This window comes from Choloepus didactylus, chromosome 8 (assembly GCF_015220235.1).
Source record: "Choloepus didactylus isolate mChoDid1 chromosome 8, mChoDid1.pri, whole genome shotgun sequence".
Lineage (NCBI taxonomy): Eukaryota > Metazoa > Chordata > Mammalia > Pilosa > Megalonychidae > Choloepus > Choloepus didactylus.
Window position 1 is genome coordinate 6,712,296 of NC_051314.1, and position 20,104 is coordinate 6,732,399.

Sequence of the window (20,104 nt, forward strand, 5' to 3'; positions counted from 1 at the left end):
AGCCACACACATACACACTAACAGTGCATGATGTCCTGACACGAGGTCCAGAAGCAGCAAATTCAGAGAAAAAGCAGACGACAGGCTCCCGGGCAACGGGGAGCAGGGGAATGGGGGGTGTTGCTTGGTGGGTATAGAATGTTAATAAATTTGGGAAATTTTTTAATTACAAATTTTTTTAAGTTAAAAAAAAAAGGAATAGCTGGTAACTCTCAGAAAAGGAACTAAAAGGAGGAACTAAAAGGAACAACACGGAGGGGAGAACAGCTGCGGGGAGTTTCGGGTCTTGTTACAAAGTCTCAATTTTTTAAACCAATGAAGAGACAAACAGACCAAGAGAAAAAAGAAGAAAATCCAGAAACAGACTAGAACGGGACATGGCAAATCTTGGGGTGTAAGATGGATTTTGGGGATTGGGTTTCCATTAGGAAAACGTTAAAGCAGGATTCTCAGTTCTCCTCTAGGATAAACTCCAAATGGATCAGAGATTTAAACCACAAAATGATAGAAGCAAGCACTGGTGATCACTCCATAACCTTGGACAGCTTTCAAACGATAACTCAGTACCTAAAAGCCATAAAAGAAAAGACCAACACTTTCAACAACAAACTAACAAAAAATTTTGTGTGACCAACAATTTTAAAAATCCATTACAAATGCCCCAAAACAAATGACCCACTGCGAGGGGTGGGGCCAATCTCTTTACATTGCAAGATACTCCTACAAATCAGTAAGAAAGAGGTTGAAAATCATGAAACAGGAAAGGATAGGAGCCAATGAATCCTAGAAAAAAGAAATACAAATGGTGCTTACACACAGGGAAGAGCTGGCCTCACTGTTGAGAGAAGCGCATGGGAGGACTGCACTGTCCCCCGGGAGCCTCGGTGAGCTCCCCCATATCCTGGCAGCTGGGAAGTCGCCGCCCACTATCACACACACACCTGCAGCCCGATGCCCCCCCAGGACTTCGTCCTGCAGATTCGCTTGTTTGAATGTACAGGGACAGCAAACCAAAGCTGCCACCTGCGGCCATGCCGCGGAGTACTATACAGCTGTGAAAAAGAATAAGGTCGACCCCAGAAACTGAGATGGAAACCTCCAGCACGGACCACTGCTGCCTTCTGTGCCCTGGGATTTCCTGGAAGACGCACAAAGGAATTCTGGGGGGAGAAGCCGACTTCGGTGTTACCTGAGCAGGACTGGGCGGGGAAAGGAGAGTTTTCGCAGGTGCTTCTTTATAGGGTTAGGTTTGTAGAGCCCAATGAACAATCTCTTCTCCGTGGGACAGGATAGGAAAAACGGGTATGATTACCGATTTCAGCCAGCTCCTCTAGGTCCAGCCCGGTCATGCCGTCCGTCCTGGCACGTCTTCCCGCGATCCCAGCATGGGGTCCTTCCAACACCCTGAGGGAGAAGCACAGAGAACCCCGGGGACATTTACACACAAGCCCGCAGGGTTTGAGAAATAAGGAAATGCCCCTCCAGGGACCCCCTTGCTCCCTTCTCGCCTTAAACAGAAAGAAAAAGCACCTGCGTCTGGTTCTCGGCGTCATCCGAGTGGCCCAGGCCTGTCCGAACAGGCAGCGTCGCCCCTCCCGGCTCACACCCCCCGACGGGAGAACGCTCCCTCCACGGACGGCTGAGTTCCGGGAGCCGGGGCCCCCAAGAGAGGGCAGTGGCCCCACGTCCAGGCCCTTCCTCACCCGGTGGCCCTCGTCTGGCTGCCCCTTGGTGGCCTCCTCCTAGGGCCCTGCCCACCGACAGGTGCCCCCAGACGGGTCTCCCCCGCCCCCCAGCCTCCATGTCCCCGAGAGAACAACGTCACCCCCAGCTGCGGGCTGCTCCCAGGGTGGCGAACGGGGATTCTGATTTCTCCTGGAAGTGACGACGGCGCCGAAATCAAAGGACTGTGTGGGAGTTTCCTGCAGGAGGGTGAGGGGTGCCTGGGTGGACGGGGGCCGCGTGGCTGGAGCCCAGACGGCTGAGGGGCAGCGTGGACAGGACAGGCCTCACTTGTTCAATAACCATGTGCAGGGCCCGGGACACAGAACGCCAGGGTTCCTCCTCTCTAAAAGCGCTCGGGGGGACCAGACACGAGGAAGGGGGTCAGCCTCTCCTGAACGCACTGAAGGGGCTTGCCGAGGTTGAACGGAGGGGCAGGGGAGGCTGACTCTTGCCACCAAGGGGCGCCTGGGGCAAAGCTTCCCCATGCCTGCCCAGCAGGATGAGGCTGAGACATGGGGCACGACCCAGAAGCCAGCACGGCGATCCCACAGGAAAGAGGGATCCTGGCAGATGTTGGCGTGGACAGCTGCCTTCTCAGCCACCAGCACCCCAGCCCCTCTGCCAGTAGCACACGCTCTTTCTCTCTCATTCACACACACATCCAGTCTCTCTCACACAAGCACACACATTCTCACACACACACACATGCATGGAGGTGCTGCTCCAGGCACCCAGGATGGACAGGTGGTCACCAAATGGACCTGGAGAAAAATGAAATCACTGGAAGAAGACAGAACTGAGAGATGGAGAAAAACCAAGTCCCTAAAACACGGTGCACCTGGATCCAGCTGGACCTGAATGCAAAGATCCGATAAATCCCTTTTCTGCTTCAGCTGGTTTGGGTTATGGATAATCTGTCCCTTGTTACAAAATGGGTGCTAATGTTTTTTTTTCTGTGAAAAATCAGTGCATATTGAAAAACTGGATGAAATCTTCCCCGATAGTCTTTACTTGAAGAGAATAAAACAATCAGTGGCCACACTTTTTCCCTTTCTCTCAGTACGAGCAAAGGAACTTCACTTCTGGAAACTCTCTGGGGGGAGACCTTAGCTGCAGAGAGGTAACGGATACCAGCTGACTTCAACCCAACATGCACAAACAGCCCCAACCTCAGACCCCGTTCTGCAGGAGAGCAACCGGGTACAGCAGCACCAACCCCAGATCCCCGCTTCTCTGCTCGGGGCGGGTAACACCCTCTTCTAAGAAATACGGCCGGTGCCGTTTTGTCACTATGAAATCCTCCCCCCTGACCTCCCTCTGCCTCCCACTTCATTTCTAAATGGTAAAACGATATGACAACCCAGAAGCAACGGCTTCTTTAACAACAACCAGATGCAGCTCCCGTCTCCATACTGTTGATACCCCTTTTCAATATGAACACATTAGGGTGGTCACTGCCTAGACATCCCTGAAGATCTAGAAAGCGATTAAATGAGAGGAAGGGGTAGCAACAGACAAGACAGGATTTAACAAAGGATTACGAATACTGAAGCTTTACATATATATATATAAGATGCTAGGGTATTAGAATAGCTAGAGAAATAACCTAAATGGTGGTACTGCAACCCATAAAATTCTTGGAAATTTGCTCTGTAGCTATTTGTTAAATTGTACTTTGAAAGTTATCACCTTTCTGTATATATCTTATATTTCACAATAAGGAAATAACTGAAATTGTGGAACTGTAACCCATCACATTGTTTGAAATTTGCTCTCTACTTGTTAAATCATACTTTGAAAGTTATCACTGTTCTGTATATATGTTAAATTTCACAATCAAAATGTATTAAAAATGATACAACAACAACAGCAAATGAATTATTTTCAGGGAAAAACATCTCCCATAATCCTGTGCTACAATTTTAATTTTTGCACACTGCATTTTGCATCCATTACCTTACAAAGTTATAATCAAATTGCACATCCAATTTGTAATCAACTGTGCACTCACACCCCATGTCACCCAGGGTGTCCCCAGCTCGCCTGCATACTCAGCCCACAATCAATGCCCACGAACTCACCCAGCACCCTTGGATGTGACCTTGTTTGAAAATAGGGTCTTTGCAGGTGTGATTAGTTGAGACGAGGTCACATCCGCTGTGCCCACTGTCCCACACGAGGAGGGATGTTGGACATAGAGACGGCCACACAGGGAGGAGCCACGTGAAGACGGAGGTGGAGACTGGGGGGCTGCGGCCACTGCCCGGGAGAGCCGAGGACGGCCGGCAGCCACCAGGGGCCGGGAGGCGGGCAACAGGCTCCCTCGGAGCCCCCGGAAGAAAGCCACCCACAAATCCGCGACTCGGACATCTGGCCTCGGGAACAGTGACGGAATCAATGTCGGCTGTTCCTAGGCAGTCTGTGGTGCTTTCTTACACAGCATCAGGGAGCTGATACTTAGCCCACCGCCCAGGCCACGACGGTTGGGGCTCAGAGCCCCCCTCTTCTATCATCATCCCCATTTTACAGATGAGAAAACGGGGCCCCAACAAAGGCGGGAGTACAATTTTACAGCTTTTGGGAGGGGGCTTGGGGGAATAATTGTTGGCAGGTAAGACAGAGTAGTGAGGAGTTGACCTTAGGGGACTGGTTTGCTCAAGGTCTGGAGTTCAAGCAGGGAGGCTATGACGTTATGGAAAATTTTTGTTCTTGCTCAAACTGTCACGCCAAGGGTGGGCTCTGTGCAAACAGTCACGTTCGTTGTGGGTGCGGGGAGCTTCCTGGAGTATTCGCTGGAGGGGGCTGTGTGTGTGCTGGGGGTGGAGAGTTCTGCCTAACACGGCCCGCAGCTGGTGAGGGAGGGGGCCTCGGCCGGGGTCCTGCCTGTCCCTCCCCGCTGGCACGCCAAGCAGCCACACAGGCCCCCCCAAGACGCAGCCTGCCCCGGGGGGCGGTGGCAGTTCAGTGAGCTGATGGAGCACAGCATTCCAAAGCAGGAGCTCGTTTCATTTTAGCAACATACGTGTTAAATGACTGACTGCATCTGGGACCTTCTAGATAGAAATCCAGGAAGTTCATAAAATGTCTACGGTGCAGACCCAAACCATTCAAAATGGCATTCCAACACCCAAATCCTCAAGAAAACGGGAAACTCTCCTGCTCCCACTGTCCCCCAGCCCCACCCCATCTCCAGGAGGCATCAAAAATAACGGGAGTCTTGAATCCACCAGACGGGAGCCATGGCCACACTTGCAAAGAGGAAATCTTAAAGTAACCTATTATCTTTACAAGCAATATGGGGACATTATAGGAAATTATGTCACGGGGACAAGCAAAAGGGAAAACAAATTTAAAAACATGTTCCCTCCTAGCTCCCAAGACCTCACTGTGACAAATTCACTGATGATCCTTTGGGATTATTATAATTTGTTTTTACCAAAAATGAGTCATTTAATACCTGTTGTTGTACTATCTGCTTTTTTCACTCATCTCTATCTTTCAATACTTTCAATTTTGATTTCTTCAAATACCCAAACCATATTCAAATTTCCCCAAGTGACTCAAAAAAAGTCCGTTGTGACTGGTTTTCCCAAATCGGTATCTGACCCTGGCCCTTCCCCGGCCTCTGGGTGCCGCATCCTGACGTCTTTCCTTTTGGCCGGGCCTCCTTCCGCTGTCAGTGCCCAGGCCTGCCCCGGGCAGCCCCCGCCCAGCCACTGCCTCCCGGACACCCCTCTGCCCTGTCTCTCTGGCCTCAACACTTCTGGCACAGAAGGACCCTCGAAGGGCTGACGGGTCCACTAGACATTTTGGGAAGGAGATGCAGGGGCAGGTGCTCAGCTCTGAGGGTGCTGGCGCCCAGGCCCCGGGGCAGGAAAGCTTTCACGGGGTTATGGGGGCTCTGTTCCCTGCCCACCTGGCCATCCCTGACTCACCTTACCTGGGGAACCACGAATTTAAACCAGCGTCTTGGCTGTGACACATTACCACGAGCCGGGGGGCCTGAGGCAGCTGGCATTCATTCCCCCACAGCCCTGGAGGCCAGGAGCCAAAACCAAGGTGTGGGCAGGGCCGCCCCCTCTGGAGGCTCTGGGGGACCCGCCACCCCCAGCTCCTGGTGTCTCTGGCCGTCCTGGCGCTCCTCAGCTCGCGGCCATGTCACTCCACTCTCATGGCCTTCTTCTTCTCGGGCCTCTGTGTGTCCCAATTCCCCTCTTCTAATAAGGACACAGTCATACTGGATCTGGGGCCCTCCTAGTTAGATCGCACTGGTAACACGATTCCACCCGCGAAGGCCTTGTTTCCAGGTACGGTCATACTCACAGGCTCTGGGCAGACATGGGTTTTGGGGGGACACTATTACACCCCCAGTTCCCTGTGTTTGTCCCCAGTGGTGCCCTGCCCATCACCCCTGCCCTGCCCAGGCGGGAGTGTTCCTTTCACCCTGGACCCCCTCCCTGACCTCAGACCCACCCGCCCGGCCTCCTGCCCTGGGCCCTCCAGGCTGGAAGTCCCAGGAGCTTCCTCAAGCTTCCGGGCGTTCCCTTGTGTTTAAAGCCACCACCTCCCTGTGCTGGCTCCCTCCAGGCCCCAGGCGTGTCAGCCGGGAGGGCTGGGGGTGGAGGCAGCCCCCAGGGCTGGGGTCCTGTGGCCCCAGAGGCTGCCCCTCCCTCTGAGCGCTGCTTCCCATCCGCAAAGCCAGAACCGTGAGGGTGCCCACTCCAGGGGTGCTCGTGGGGTGGGGGAGAGGATGTGGGCGTCTGCTGGGAGCCAGGCATGGGGTGTGTGCGGTGGGCACTGACGTCCCCCCACCACGGTTCAGGAGGAGACCCCCACCCCCCACCCCCCAACGAGACCAGGAGTCGGAAGGGCGGGGACTGCCGGGCCATGCTTGCCCGGGTCCCTGTGCCTGGCACCAAGCAGCCCTGGGTGCACAGGTGGAGGGGTCAGTCAGGGGGTGGGGCTGTGCAGAGGAGGCTGTATCTTGGGGTGTGCAAGTGGAGTGTGGGGGGGAGGTGTGAGGGGAACTGAAGAGGGGTAACATGCAGGAGGGGCATGGAGGGGGAAGGATGGTTGCATAGATGAAGGGGTGATTAAGGGGGTAGGGGGAAAAGCAAAGGTGGCTGTGGAGGGGGGTGATGTGGTCTGAGCCATGGGGAGGGGGTGGTGACTGACAAGGGGGCAGGGCAGGGTGAGCCATGGGGTGAGGGTCACTGGGAGGGGCTCGCAGCAGGGAGGATGGGAGTGGGTGGCACAGACAAACCAGCAAGCAAACACCCCCCCCACCCCACCCCTCCCCCGTCTCCCTCCCCAGCCATTAATTCCGACCCTGACAGCTGACCACTGACGCAAGACCCTCAGCCAATCAGCATGTGCTCCTCGAGGGTCTGGGCTGGGAACCAGCCAGCAAAGCCTCAATAATTCAGAATAAAAGGGTGACATGGGCAAAGGCCCATTTACAGTCATGAAAACCGAATACGGAAGGCAGTTAAAGAAACAGTTTTATGCCTTTCAAAGAGCAAGTGGCAAGTGGCGCATCTGGAAAGTTGCCTAATAGAGGCTCCACTGTATTGTACAGACAGGAATAATTTTAACTAACACAACGATGTCCACACGTTAACAAGGGCTATGGAAGCTTCTGGAAATGGCTTGTTCTTTTGACATCTTCAGGTGATAAGAAATTCCTTGAAGTTTCAGGCTAAACCCTGGCAGCCGGTTCTCCCAGTCTGCCCTAACCGAGAGCAGAGAACTCTCTCCTGGGAGCAGCTAGAACAAAGGACACTACTGGTTTCTGGATGAATAACAAAGCTTGGGCAGAAAAATAAGCAAATTTGAAAACCACAACCAGGTCCAATCTGGGAAAACTGAATGAGCTGCTCTGTATTACCAATGAAGAAATTTTTTCCAAAATCTAAAGTGGCTACGTAATGTAGATAAGCTGATGAAAACTGAAATACAGTCTGTGATGATTTTGTACCAAGAATTCAGTTACGAAAAATTTTACCCAAAGAAAGATTACTGTCCCTCCAGGCTTCTGCTATCTCCTTCGGGGTTGTCCACAGGTCAGAGAACGGCTGCTTGCAGATGGCGAGGCTGGGGGCGGTGGCCCACCTACCCCCCAAAGAAGCTTTCAGGGGAGAAGTCTCGTGGCCGCAGACCAGCTGGCACAGGACGTAAAATGTGGGCACCAGGCAAGAGAAACATTCAGAGCATTCATTTCACCCTCAGTGTATGCACATTGCCCCAAAAGACTCTGGTCTCTTGGAATTTCTATTAAGAAATAGCCACAAACATTTTATTAAGAAATAGCAATAAAGAAAATATACATTTGGCTTCTGATCTCACAAGACACTAAATTATAAAGCCATTTTCTGTGTGTGGAGGGTAAATGCTATCTGAACTACAATGGCCAGCCTCTGCCTGCTTACCTCCAGTGACGGGACACTCACTACCTAGCAGGAACGCTTCCTCCTTCTTGGCTCAGTTCTGACTGCTAACAAGTTCTCCCTCTCACCAAGACTGAAATAATCCATCCGTATCTGCCCTCTGGGATTGATGAAAAATAGTCTGGTGTGAAAGGAAAAGGTTAGGATTTGGAGTCAGAATGGCATGGATTTTTGTCCTTAGAGACCTCTAGAAGGAGAGCAGGCCCTGCAGCCAGACAACCTGTGTGCAAATCCTGGCTCCACCGCTGACTGACTGGATGACTTTGGGTGACTCTCTTAACCTCTCTGCGCCTCCACTTCCTAATTTATAAAACAGGGACAACAGCAGCATCCACTTCATGGTGACATCAGGAGGTTCTAGTGAGGTCATGAGCAAAGGCCCCAGCCTGGTTTCTGGTGTTTGGTGTTCAGTGTTCACTACCATCACCGTTACCATGCACCACTACCGGGCAAAAAGACTCGTTAGGAATGCCACTGTGCAAACAGACTGCAGACCCCACCATGTCCTGGAATCAGGAAACAATTGTCCTATGATGTATGTTGGCTAATCCTCTGGTGGGTACTTGTGTAATTAGTAAAGACTGAGCTTAGGGGAAGGCCAGTATATTCCTATAGGAAAACTCCATGTTTTAATTCTCTGAGCAGAACTTAGTAGTTTACCAAGTAAATGTCATAAAATGCAAATGCAATACTAAAACTACAGCTTGAGACTGGAGACATCACTACAGATACTATAGACATTACAAAGGTAATAAAGGGATACTAAACATAACCATAAGCAAAATGTATTCAACCACCTAGAGGAAATGGACAGATTTCTTGAAAGACACAAATTACTAAACCCCACTCACTGTAATAGTTCAAATCTAGTAAAGAAATCAAATTTGTTTTTAAAATTTCCCACAAAGAAAACTCTGGGCCTAACTGGCTTCCCAAGTGAATTCTGTCAAATGTTTAAGTTAGAAATACTGTCAATTCTACTCAAACTCTTCCAGAAAATAGAAGGAAACACTTCCAAACTTATTTTATAGGGCCAGCATTTCCCTGATGCCGAAACCAAAGGTAGTACAAGAAAAGAAAACTATAGACCAAACTCCCTTGTGAACAAAGATGCAAAAATCCTTAAGAAAATATTAACTAGCAATATATAAAAAGTATAATGTATCATCCCCAAGTGGGTTTTTTTTTCAGCTATGTAAAGATTGTTTTAACATTCAAAAACCAATCAATGTAATTCACCATATTAACAGAGTGAAAAAAAAGAACATCTCAATAGATGCACGAAAAGGATTTGACCAAATTCAAGACTCCATTCATAATGAGCAAAACGAAAACAGAAGGGAGCTTTCTAAACCTGAAAAAGAGCAACTACACAAAACCTACAGTTAACATCATATTTAATAGCAAAGACTGAAAGCTTTCCCCTAGATCAGGATTAACACAACGTTGTCTCTTTTTCCATTTCTGGTCAACATTATGATGGAGGTCCCCGCCTGTACAATAAGACCAGAAAAAGAAATAAAAGGCACAGGGATGGGAAAGGAAGATCAGTAAAACTTTTTAATTCCAAGATTGTAAGGGAAAAGGTCAGTATACAAAAAATAAATTTCTATATGCAAGTAATGAACAAGTTGGAAGTTAAAATTTGAAAATCCATTAACAATACCCTGAAAAATTAAAATTCTTTTGGGTAAATATAACAAAAAATGTGCATGATCTGTATGCAGAAAACTATAAAACATTGTTGAGAAAAATTAAAGACCTAAATAAATGAGGAGATATGTCATGCTTATGGATTAAAAGACAATGTTGTTAAAATGTCACCTCTTCTCATATTGAGCCATAAGGTCAATGAGATCCGGAGAGAGGGAGGGAGGGAGGAGGGAAGGAAGGAAAGACAGATGGAAAGAAGACAGGAAGGAAAGAAAGCAAGCAGGGAGGCCCCTCAGGCTCCCATTACCCTGATAAAGTCCAACATCCCCATTTATCAGAGAACAATCCTGAGGTCACCGAGGAGCAAGTCAGCCCCAGATGCCTCCTCATACTCCTGACACCTCACTTCCACCTTGGCACAGGTAAACACAGGTAAGCCAGATGTTTAGCCATGTCAACAGTGACCATTTTCCCAGACGCCACGCCCAGTCCCCACAGGCCTCCTCCCTCCGCCTCACTACCACCGCCAACCCCCAGGATTCCCTAAAGCCCCTGCACCTGCTCCCTCAGGTGGGACTTTCTGCTTCGCCACACTGTGCAATGCGGTCTTGGCCAAGGTTCGCCCTCTCTGGGCTGTGAGCTGGAGCAGGAACCTGCCCTGCTTCTCACTGACTGGCTGCTGACTCCCCAGGGGTTGAGGGCCGAGGGTCGAGGGCCAAGGGCCGAGGGTTGGGGGTTGCCAGGTCGTGGCTCGCAGAACACAAGAAGGAAGCCCAGAGCAGGGGGAGGGAGGAGAGGTGGCCAAAGACCCCCGGGGTGAGGCCCCAGGATGAGGGGCCCTGCCTCAGAGTGACGGCTCACCCTCCTAAGTCTCCCACATCCTCAGCACGTGCACCCGTAACCCAGGCTCCCTCTGCCCCCAACAAGCCCCCCAAGTCCTCATCAACCCACAGCTCTCACACCGGCCACCTCCCACCTGCGTCCCCCGTGCTTTTCCACCGTCACTCGATCCTGGAGGCCACGGAGGGCAGGCGGCGGCCAGCCGTGGAGCCAGCTGGCCGGGGCTCAGGGCTCAGGACGCGGAGGGATCGGGTTCGCCTCCCCACATGGCGTGGGGGGCAGGGAGTCAGGGCGGGGGAGGCCCCAGCACCGCCAGCCTGGGCCACTCAGGCCCACCTTCTCCAGATCAGGAGCCAGAGCCGCCTTCCAAACCCGGCTTCCTCCAGCCAGGGGAAAGTGAGAAAAGAAACTCAATCGTCCACGTGCACAGCTCTGGGCGTGGCCCCAGGCCCTTGTCTGGAGGAGCACTGGACAGGGAGTCTGGTGAGCCCAGCACCCTTGGTGTCTGTCGGAAATAAAGTGGTACCTGTAAGGGAATAAACGCTCTCTCGGTTCTGGAGGAGAAAAGAATTTATTTACGATCTTGCAGGATGGGGCGTCCAGCCAAACACGCGGAAGGCTGGCGCCCCAGAGGAAGAGAATGGCGATCTTTAAATCTCCGACTCCTAATTCGCAAGTCCCTCCCCTGTTTCCCCATTGACTGGGTACTACAGAGGTTACAGCCTATCCGAGAACACTAACTAATTCATCTTTTGAGATTTTAATTTGTACAGCCAATCCCAGAGAGCCAACTAGCTCATTATTGAGATTTTCAACTGATTAGCCAATCCCCCCCTAAATTTTTATTTTTTTTTTTGCTGTGAGTTCCCGCCTCTGATACTACCTCATGTCTCTTTACATCAGGCAGATTCTCTCTTCTCTTTGTCTGGGGCTTGTTTAAACTGGTTTTGCCTCCATTTCCCTTATTCCATGCTGTCTCTATGTGAAAACGAAACTTATTCCTTTCTTACAGTGTCCTCTGCCCTTCCACCCCCAGCTGCAGCATGCAGGGCTGAGAGGGCTGCTCCTGCCCTCGGGGGCACCCAGTTCTGTGGGGTCTCACTGCCGCCCTGTCCTCCACGCAGACCTCACAGCACACATGGTGTGGGGGTGGGGGTGGGGGCTCCCCGCTCCTTGATGACGGAACGCAGGATAAGCTCCATCCCTCCCTGGCCCCACTCCACTCCCTCTGGACCTGGATGCAGCCTCAGGCTCTGAGGTCCCACCCACCCCACCCACCTCAGAGCTTCTCGAGTTCCCTCCTGTGGGCTGGGCTAGTCTGAAAACCTAGCCTTTGAGAACAACACACCTTCAGTGGTAAACCTGTTACAAGGTAAACAGCTTGAAACAAACTTCTGGGGACACATTCCCCTCACCAAAAATACAGGGGCACTCCTCAGACACCTGCGTGCCCCAGGGCAAGGAACATTTCTGGAGCATTCTTACTTCAAAGCCTCTTAGGATATGCTGCCCATCCGGGACAACAGCCAACAAGGACCCAGGGCCTCCTGTGGCCCCTCAGGGCCTCCCCTGACAAATGCAAACAGCTGCCCAGCAGCACAGCCTGGAGGTCCAGCCTCTGAGCCAGCTGCCTTCTGCTCAAGCCAAAAGCTTCTACAGCCAGGGAGGCTCTGTTTTCCCTCCTTCTTTTTTTCCTTTACAAACTCAAAGCCCCTTACCCCAATTGCCTGTCTCAAAGGGCACCGACTATTTTGAAGTTTGCACGCTCTGGCAAGAGGGAGACAGACATAATCCTGGCCTTGTGGCCCTGGCTGGGGTGAGGGGATGTGTCTATGAGGGTGAGCCTGTGAGCAGCCCCCACCCCCACCCCCCACAGTCCCCTAGAGAGAGCAAATTGAGGCTCTCCCTGATGCCCCAGGTGGTCCCCGTGTGCTGAGCTGGTCAGCGGGACCCTGGCAGGACCAGGGCGGGCGGGAGCGCGAGCCAGGGCTGCAGAAGGAGGCTGCCCCGTGTGGCCTGGGAGCTGCCCAGAGGCTCCCACAGGGGGCCGGGGCCTGTTCCCACTCTGAGCGGTGGGCTCCTGCACCAGCCCCGTCCATACTCAGAGTTCCCCTTCCCAATTGTCGAAATCACAAGAGGGACCATCTGTGCCCAGCCGTCACAATCCAGCACGAAAATGAAACCCAGAGGGGATAAGGGACTTGCTCCAAGCCCAAGCCACACAGCAAGTCGGTGCAGGGCTAACTCGAACCCAGGACCCTCCATCTCCAGCCTAAAATCAGGAGGACTCGGAAGAGGGCAAGAGCTGTAAGACAGGAAGAACACAAGGAGGAAAATAACTGCCTCACATATTCTCCAGACCAGCCCCAACAGCAGGTAACGTTTTCCTGTCTTGGCTTGGTCAACCGACAAATAAACTAAGCTGCAAGGCAATGAAGGCATTTATTTGAGGTCTTACAATTGCAATTCAGGGAGCAGAGTCAGGGGGCAACCCAAATCACGTCCTGGCATTTCCAGGCGAGGGTTTTTAAAGGAAAAGATTAGACAGGTTGCTCGTGGTTGGTGGGTATTCAGGGCACTCTAATTGTCCTTCAGGTGAGATAGTTAGCCAAGTTCTTTATCCTGTGGCTTGTTTGTGGTGCCTGCATGTCCTTGGGGTAGGAACACTGCAGCTCCAGGCTCTGAGACCTGCGTCAGTGGCTCCTCCAGAATGGCCTCTCGACTCCTCTGGAAATCTCTTAGCCAGAGCAACTCTATTTCGGTTCATCTTTTAACAGCTTCCAGGCTATTCCTTGAGGTTTTGCAGGAGCCAGCCATGACTCTTGGGCTCTATCTTTGAGATGGGACCCCTACCCCACCCTCTTCCTCGTCACCTGTCTAACCTGTTATTCAAATGGCAAATCATCAATTCATTTTTCTGACATTTACTAACAGTTCCCTCCATTACCTGCTTGTAACTGAAGGGACAAACAGGAGCTTCAATGCCTGATCCAGACCCCAGAACACCCCCTGGGTTCCAGCCCCTAACGGAGCAAGAAGTAGGTAAAGCGAAGTAATTCTTGCCTTTAGGTATGCAGATATGCAAATTCTGTCCTGCAGGTAGAATTCCTTTGACTCCCCTTCTCCCCTGCACCAAGAAACCCCAACGCAGCTCTGCCTCCCTTAGCCATCCCTGCCAATATTCTTGATGTGCACCTGCCTTAGTCCTTCAAGTTCTCTTTTCAACCATCATAACATCGGCCAGGCTCCCCTAAGAGTTGAGTAAAATCTTTAGCACACGTTCATGTGCAGATTTGCATGAGAGTCATGATTTTACCCTTTTCTGAAAATTATCCTTTATTTTCTACCTTTGCTCTCTGCATCCAGCCCCTTGCACGAAATGAAGGGCGGCGTTTTCACCCCCATCTGTCTTATGACAAGAAAACAGGCTCCAGGAGGGTGAGACCCCATGGGCCTGGGGCCCAGCCTTGTCACCACACAGCCTCATTCCCAGACACCCCTCTCCTGGCTCCTGGGGCTCCAGCCCCAGAGGCCCTGCTGGTCGGAGGCTCTGCTGGGCGCCCCGCTGCTCCCCCTACCCCAGGGCCTTTGCACAGGCTCTTTCCTGGACCACGTGGGTCCTTCCTTTCCTCACTGCAGGTCCCCTTGCGGTCATCCTTCTGACTTCTGGCAAGGAGTATGTCAGGCCCGGGTCTGGTTTTGCTGAAACAGGATCCCAGGTGCTGGGCGCAGGGCTGGCGTCAGCAGGTGCTCCAGAAGGGCAGAAATAAAGCGAAAATCAGCCAGCATCCACAGCAGACCCTTGCTCTCCTCTAAAGTGGGCACTGGTGCAAAAGCCACTCCACCCCCAACCTTCCCCCACCTGTCTGGGTCCTCCACTCCCTCCTGAACCTCTGCCAGGCCCTTCCCTCGGGGCTGGCCTGCCCTCCTCCGCTGGCTCACGGCACCCGCCCACTGGGGGAAGGCCTGGGCCCGGCGGCATCCGGAGGCTGGTCCCCCCGGGCCAGCATTAGAGCCCTGGGTCGGAGCAGGCACCGCTGCAGCGAGGATATTACGCAAAAGAGATTCCAAACCACCCGACTGTTCTATTTATAATTCACTGCAAAATGGTTTGTTGCTATAAAACTATATTTGCACATGACACAAATAGACCGTCACAGCAATTATCTTAATGCTGCAGCTACAAATTAACACCTACTTACCTCCAGCACATTAGCACCAAATTTAATTTGAGTGGCATGTCCAACAGGCGGAGCGTGAGCCACGGGATCTGCGCAATCTGGGGGCTCGGCCGGGAACGTGAGGCTCTGATGTGGGGGGGTGGGGGGGGCACCGATGCCGTCCCAGCCTAACCCCACATTTATACAGGAGGCCATTGGGACCCAGAGAGGAAAGGGGTTTGTGCATGGTCAGAGCTGGTCATGGGGGTATGGGGTGAGTGACTGGGAGTGAGGGGTGGTGGGGGGAGAAGCATGAATGAGAGACGAGAGTGCACAGGTGGGCATGGGTGGGTGGGGGGAGCTGGAGTGGGGAAGGGACTAGGGACTCTGTGGGGTGAGCACAGGCCGGGTGTGGCCGCAGGGTGGGGGCACTGACCTTGGGTGTTGGGGGCTCCTTAGACTTCCTGCCTACTTTTTAATGCATCTGAAATTCTCCATGAAGAGATAAAAAGCTTAAGTGAATAAGTACACAAGCCGGCTTTATAAAATGCAAAATGTTCCCATGACACAGGATCTAATGGAGCTTTAGAGATGCAGGTGGGCACAAAGATGGTGGCTGGGAGGGACTCAGAGGCACTGGGAATGTGGCAAGACCCTGGCCCAGGTTGGGGAGGCGCATCCCGGAGAGCCCACCTACACCCACCCACTGGCTGTTCACTCCTCAGCCCTGGGGTTGGGTGGGCTTCAGCCACCAGGAGATAACCAAGCCCCAGGGCGACTGCCAGGGCCCGCAGTGGGTCCCGCCTGTTTTAACCTGATGACCAGGTTTCCGGAAGCAGCCGTCCGTGGGGGGAGGGACGGCGGTTTCTGGACCCTGACCAGCCAAACCGGTTCCTTCAGCTCCACCCGGCCACACCACGGAGGTCCGCTCTCCACTCTCCGCTCTCGACTCCGATTACCGAGTAACCCCTGCCCCGTCCAGGGCCACAGAGGCCTCCAGCACCGGGCAGGAAACAGGCTCCGACAAAGTCCATTTTCCACATTTCCCAGTGGTAAGATTCTCTCCCAAGGTCAGCAGGTAGAATTAAAACAAATAAATGCAAACCTGTATAAAGGCACCATGCCCTGTTTCAGCTCTGCGCAAATCAACTCAATTCTTCCAGTAACCCTGGGGGGTGGTAATGGCATTATCCACTTGTTACAGAAGAGGAAACTGAGGCACAGAGGGGCTAGCAGCTTGCCCAAGGCCACACAGCGAGAGGCCGGGGGCTGGGGAGTCAGGGGGTCAGGCTCCCGGCCTGCATCCTGGCCCGCGTCCTGCCTCCACTGTGTTCCAGTGTCACTCCCTGCTCTGCTCCGATGTCATCCCCTGCTGTGTTTAAGATGCCCAGGCGAAGGTGAAAAGCAGGGGCAAACAAAGTGAGATGGGGAGACTCATCCAGAAACCTGGACAGGCGGTGCCGGGCTCCCAGAAGTTCCAGAGACTCTGCACATTGGCCTCAGGTGGGGCTGAGGAGCCTCACACCCCACATGCAACCACACCCCACCTGCAGCCGGGTCCGCTTTTTTTAGGGATTCTGCAATATTTATGGGTAAACTGGTATGTAAACTGAGAGCTGCTTCAAAATAATATGGGGGTGCAGGGGTGGGGTATGGGAAAGCAGGGATGGGGTGGGGGTGAGCAGGCAGGTCCTTACAGGGCACCCCCTGGAAGGGGGGACCTCAAACTGGATCCCAGGAAGGCCTGGATTCATACAGCACACCTTCTGTGAGCATCAGTTTTCATCAAAGGGTAGAGGGGAAAGTGAAATAATTTATCTGAAAAGCTGTACAACATTGTTTTTATATTCCCCATGTGGATCTCGCAGACAGACATCTAAAGGGCAGTCACTAGCAAGCATCAACATCCCCATCTCACTCCGGCCCAGTGCTCTGGGCCCCGGGGGGTGGCACGGCATGGAGGTGCGGGCAGTGGGGAGGGCTCGGAGGGAAGGGTGGATGGAAGGAAGGGGTGGGCGCTGCCGCTGCACGAGGCTTCCAAGCCTGACTCTCCACTCACTGGCCCTGGGACCTCGGAAACTCTCCAAACCCCTTGGTGCCTCAGTTTCCTCATCTGTAAATGGGGGGCAGCACTTGCCCTCACCAGTGAGTGGCGGCTACCACAACGATCCCAAGGCATGAGAGTCGGGAAAGACGGCGGTTTCACAGGAGAGGAGGCCGAGTCCCCCACAGGGCAAGTGACATCCTCAAAAACCATGTCTCAGCCCCACAAACACCTGTAGGCAAAGTTACAGCAGCTTTATCCCCAGCTGCCCCAAACTGGAAGCAAACAAGGTGCCCTTCCATAGGTGATGGATAAACAACCGTGGTGCACCCATACAACGGAGTATTATCCAGTGATAAAAAGGAATGAGCTGTCAAATTACAGAATGACATGGAGGAATCTAAAATGTATATTTAAATGTTTTTTTAACTTTTTATTTTGAAATAATTTCAAACTTACAGGACAGTAGCAAAAATTAAACACATATTGCTATCTGAAAGAAGCCAGTCTAAAAAGGCTACACACGACATGATTGCAACTACATGACATTCTAGAAAAGGCAAAACTAGAGAGGCGGTGAAAACATTCAGCAGTTGCCAGGGGTTTGGGGGAGAAGAGAGGGTACAGGGTATTTTCCTCTAACCGTGGATACATGACGTTAAGCATTTGTGAAAATCCACAAAACTGCACAACACAGAGAATGAGCCTTAATGTAACCAACGGACTTTGATTACCAATACGGATCAATATTGTTTCATCAGATGTAACAAAGAGCCCACACAAATGCAAGATGTCAATAATAGGGGAACTGTGAGGATGAGGACATATAGGAATTCTACTTTCTGCACAATTTTTCTGTCAACCTAAAACTGTTCAAAAAATAAAGTCTATTAAATAAAAACAGAAACAAAAAACCACTTCTCCTGATTCCTCCCGGGCTCTCTTCTTGCCCTCGTGGTGCCTCTGGGCCTCAGTTTCTCCATCAGTGACGCAAGGGCAACATCAGGGAACAGAGTGGGTTTTAAATGTGACAGGCACAGAAGCCAGGCTCCTCCGGGGCTACCTGAGCAGCCACCAGGGAGGCCACGACCACGGCCAGCTCGGACTGTCAGGCAGAGCATGTTCAGTCAAGGAACTTCCCAGAACATCTTGCTGAGGCTGGACTTCAATGGCTCAAATCCACCTCTGCTCGGTCGGGTAGTCCACGGCCTCCCCACCTCCACCCTCACATGCACTATATCCCTAGCCACCTACAGTTTCTGGAACTGACCAGATTTTTTCCAGCCTCTGCAGTCACCTCAACCTGCCCCTCCCTCCCCTGGCTGCCTCCCATCTAGCTCAATGGTCTCCTCCTCCAGGAAGCCCTCGCTGACCCCCCACAAGCCTAGACCAGACTCTGAGCCCCCTCCCTGTCAGCCCCCCAGGGCAGGATCCAGGCAGGCGTATGCCCAGGAGGACAAGGTGGGCTCAGGCCCTGGTGCTGGTCTGGGGTGGTCTGTCTGCCTTCAACGAGCAGTTCACAAACCAGATCCTAAAACACAGAGGCCAGCCAAGGACATCTACTTACGGAAACGGTCGCGTCGTAAGCTTTGAGTTCTCACCTGGACAAATGTCAACACTGCACTTAGGCCCGCAGAGGAGCTCTGGAATCCACGTGGCTTCTGATACAAGACCTCAACATCCACAGCTGCCTAACAGCCAGGCCCTGTCCCCCTCCTGGCCAAACAAGGACCCAGGAATTCTGCCCCTCCTGCCCTGGCCCAGGCTGCTTCTCCTGTGGATTCTGCAGGTCCTTCTCCAGGCCCTGGGGTCCATCCACTGGCCGTCCTGCTGCCACAGCTCCCAGGACGGGGCCACGGCTGGGGAGTGGCCGTGCTGGAAGGGAGACCCAGGACTGGGAACTCGGGCCAGGCTCCCTAGCTGCTGTGTGGCCTCAGGTGAATCACTCACCCTCTCTGAGTTTGGCTAGTGCCATCCTCGGTGGCAAGAGCTGAGCAGGCACCTTAAAAACACCTCTGAGACAGCGGGTAAACTCCCCAAGCCAGAGATGTGGAAAGTGTCTCCAAGGAATTCTCAGGAATTCCAGAAGGGGAAAATAAGCCAGGCCCTCCCCACCCCCCACTGGTGACTTCGGAGGCTGATTTCCAGCTTGATTACGTTTTTGGCCTGATAACTCTTAGGGTCCCCTCCCGAGTGGGTTGAACCGGCCAGCAGCCCCCGCCAAGCCCTCAGTCCCAGCGAGCACAGCACCTGCTCTGGCCTCAGTTTCTCGACTGTCGACTAGGAACGCTGCCACCGCCTCCCAGGTGTGGTGGGAGCTGATCGGCCGGTGCAAGGTGGGTGCCTGGCAAGTCCCATGGGATCGGACCCCCGAGTTACGGGAGAGGGAAAATGGGGGCCATCAAGTTTGTGCTGAGACAATGGGACCAGGACAAGACACCGAGAGAAGCAGATCACTGAAGAGTGGAGGGGGGTGCAGGGAGGGTGGGGGGAGGGAGAGGGTGGGGCAGGTTGGCGGGGAGGGAGGAGGGGACGGAGGAGGGTGGGAGCGGGGGAGGGCAGAGTGGGGGAGGACAGGCAAGAAGGGGAAAACCAGAGGAGGGGTGGGAGAGCGAGAGGGGTGTGGGGGAGGAGAGACCCAGGGGACCCCCGTGCTGCGCACCGGCTGGGGCCGGAGAGGCGCCTGGGCTCGCGGCTCGTCCCTGTCACCGCCTTGCACGGCGCCGCGCCCCACCTGGGCGTCCCCACCTGGGCGTCCCCACCTGAGCCCTGGGCCCGGCCTGGCCGCCAGCTCACACCGTCGGAACTCGCGCGGCGCCCTCGCCCGGGACAGGGGGCCCCCCACGGGCTGCGTCCCGCGGACGCCGGCCTTACCTGGCGACGGTCCCCGCCAGCGCCTCACCTGGCCTCGGCTCTCCCGGCCACACCTGGCCCCGCCCCCGCCCGCCCTGCTCCCCGCGGGCGCGACTTCCCGAGAGCAGGGGACGTCCCTCGCGGCGCTCGCCCGGACTCCCGAGGACAGGGCCCGGCCGGCGCTGCGGCTCCGTCTCGTGGGGGGAGATGGGGCGGAGCTGCGAGCTGAGAGGCCCCTCGCACTGTGCACCCCAGGCCCCCCGGTTCTCGCCTGGACAGCGCCCCTCCTTCCGACGGCTCCCACGCCTGGGGCAGGCACCTTCCTTGCTGATCCATTACCCCATTTTAGAGATGTGCCCAAGGGAAGAGGGAGGGGTGAAGTG

General features: G+C 53.6%; 1 protein-coding gene across 5 annotated transcripts in view; it reads right to left on the minus strand.

Annotated features, from left to right (window-relative positions):
* Positions 1 to 19,804, minus strand: part of ARHGAP8 (Rho GTPase activating protein 8) — a 91,628-nt gene extending 71,824 nt beyond the window's left edge. The window contains exons 1-2 of one of the 5 annotated variants that reach the window (XM_037845038.1): positions 19,743 to 19,804; positions 1,313 to 1,404 (exon numbers count right to left, since the gene is read on the minus strand). In XM_037845038.1, coding sequence (XP_037700966.1) covers positions 1,313 to 1,349 — 37 coding nt within the window. In that variant the 5' untranslated portion in view covers positions 1,350 to 1,404; positions 19,743 to 19,804. The other 4 variants (XM_037845039.1, XM_037845040.1, XM_037845037.1 and 1 more) reach the window with 4 other exon arrangements.
* Positions 19,805 to 20,104: the final 300 nt, after the last annotated feature.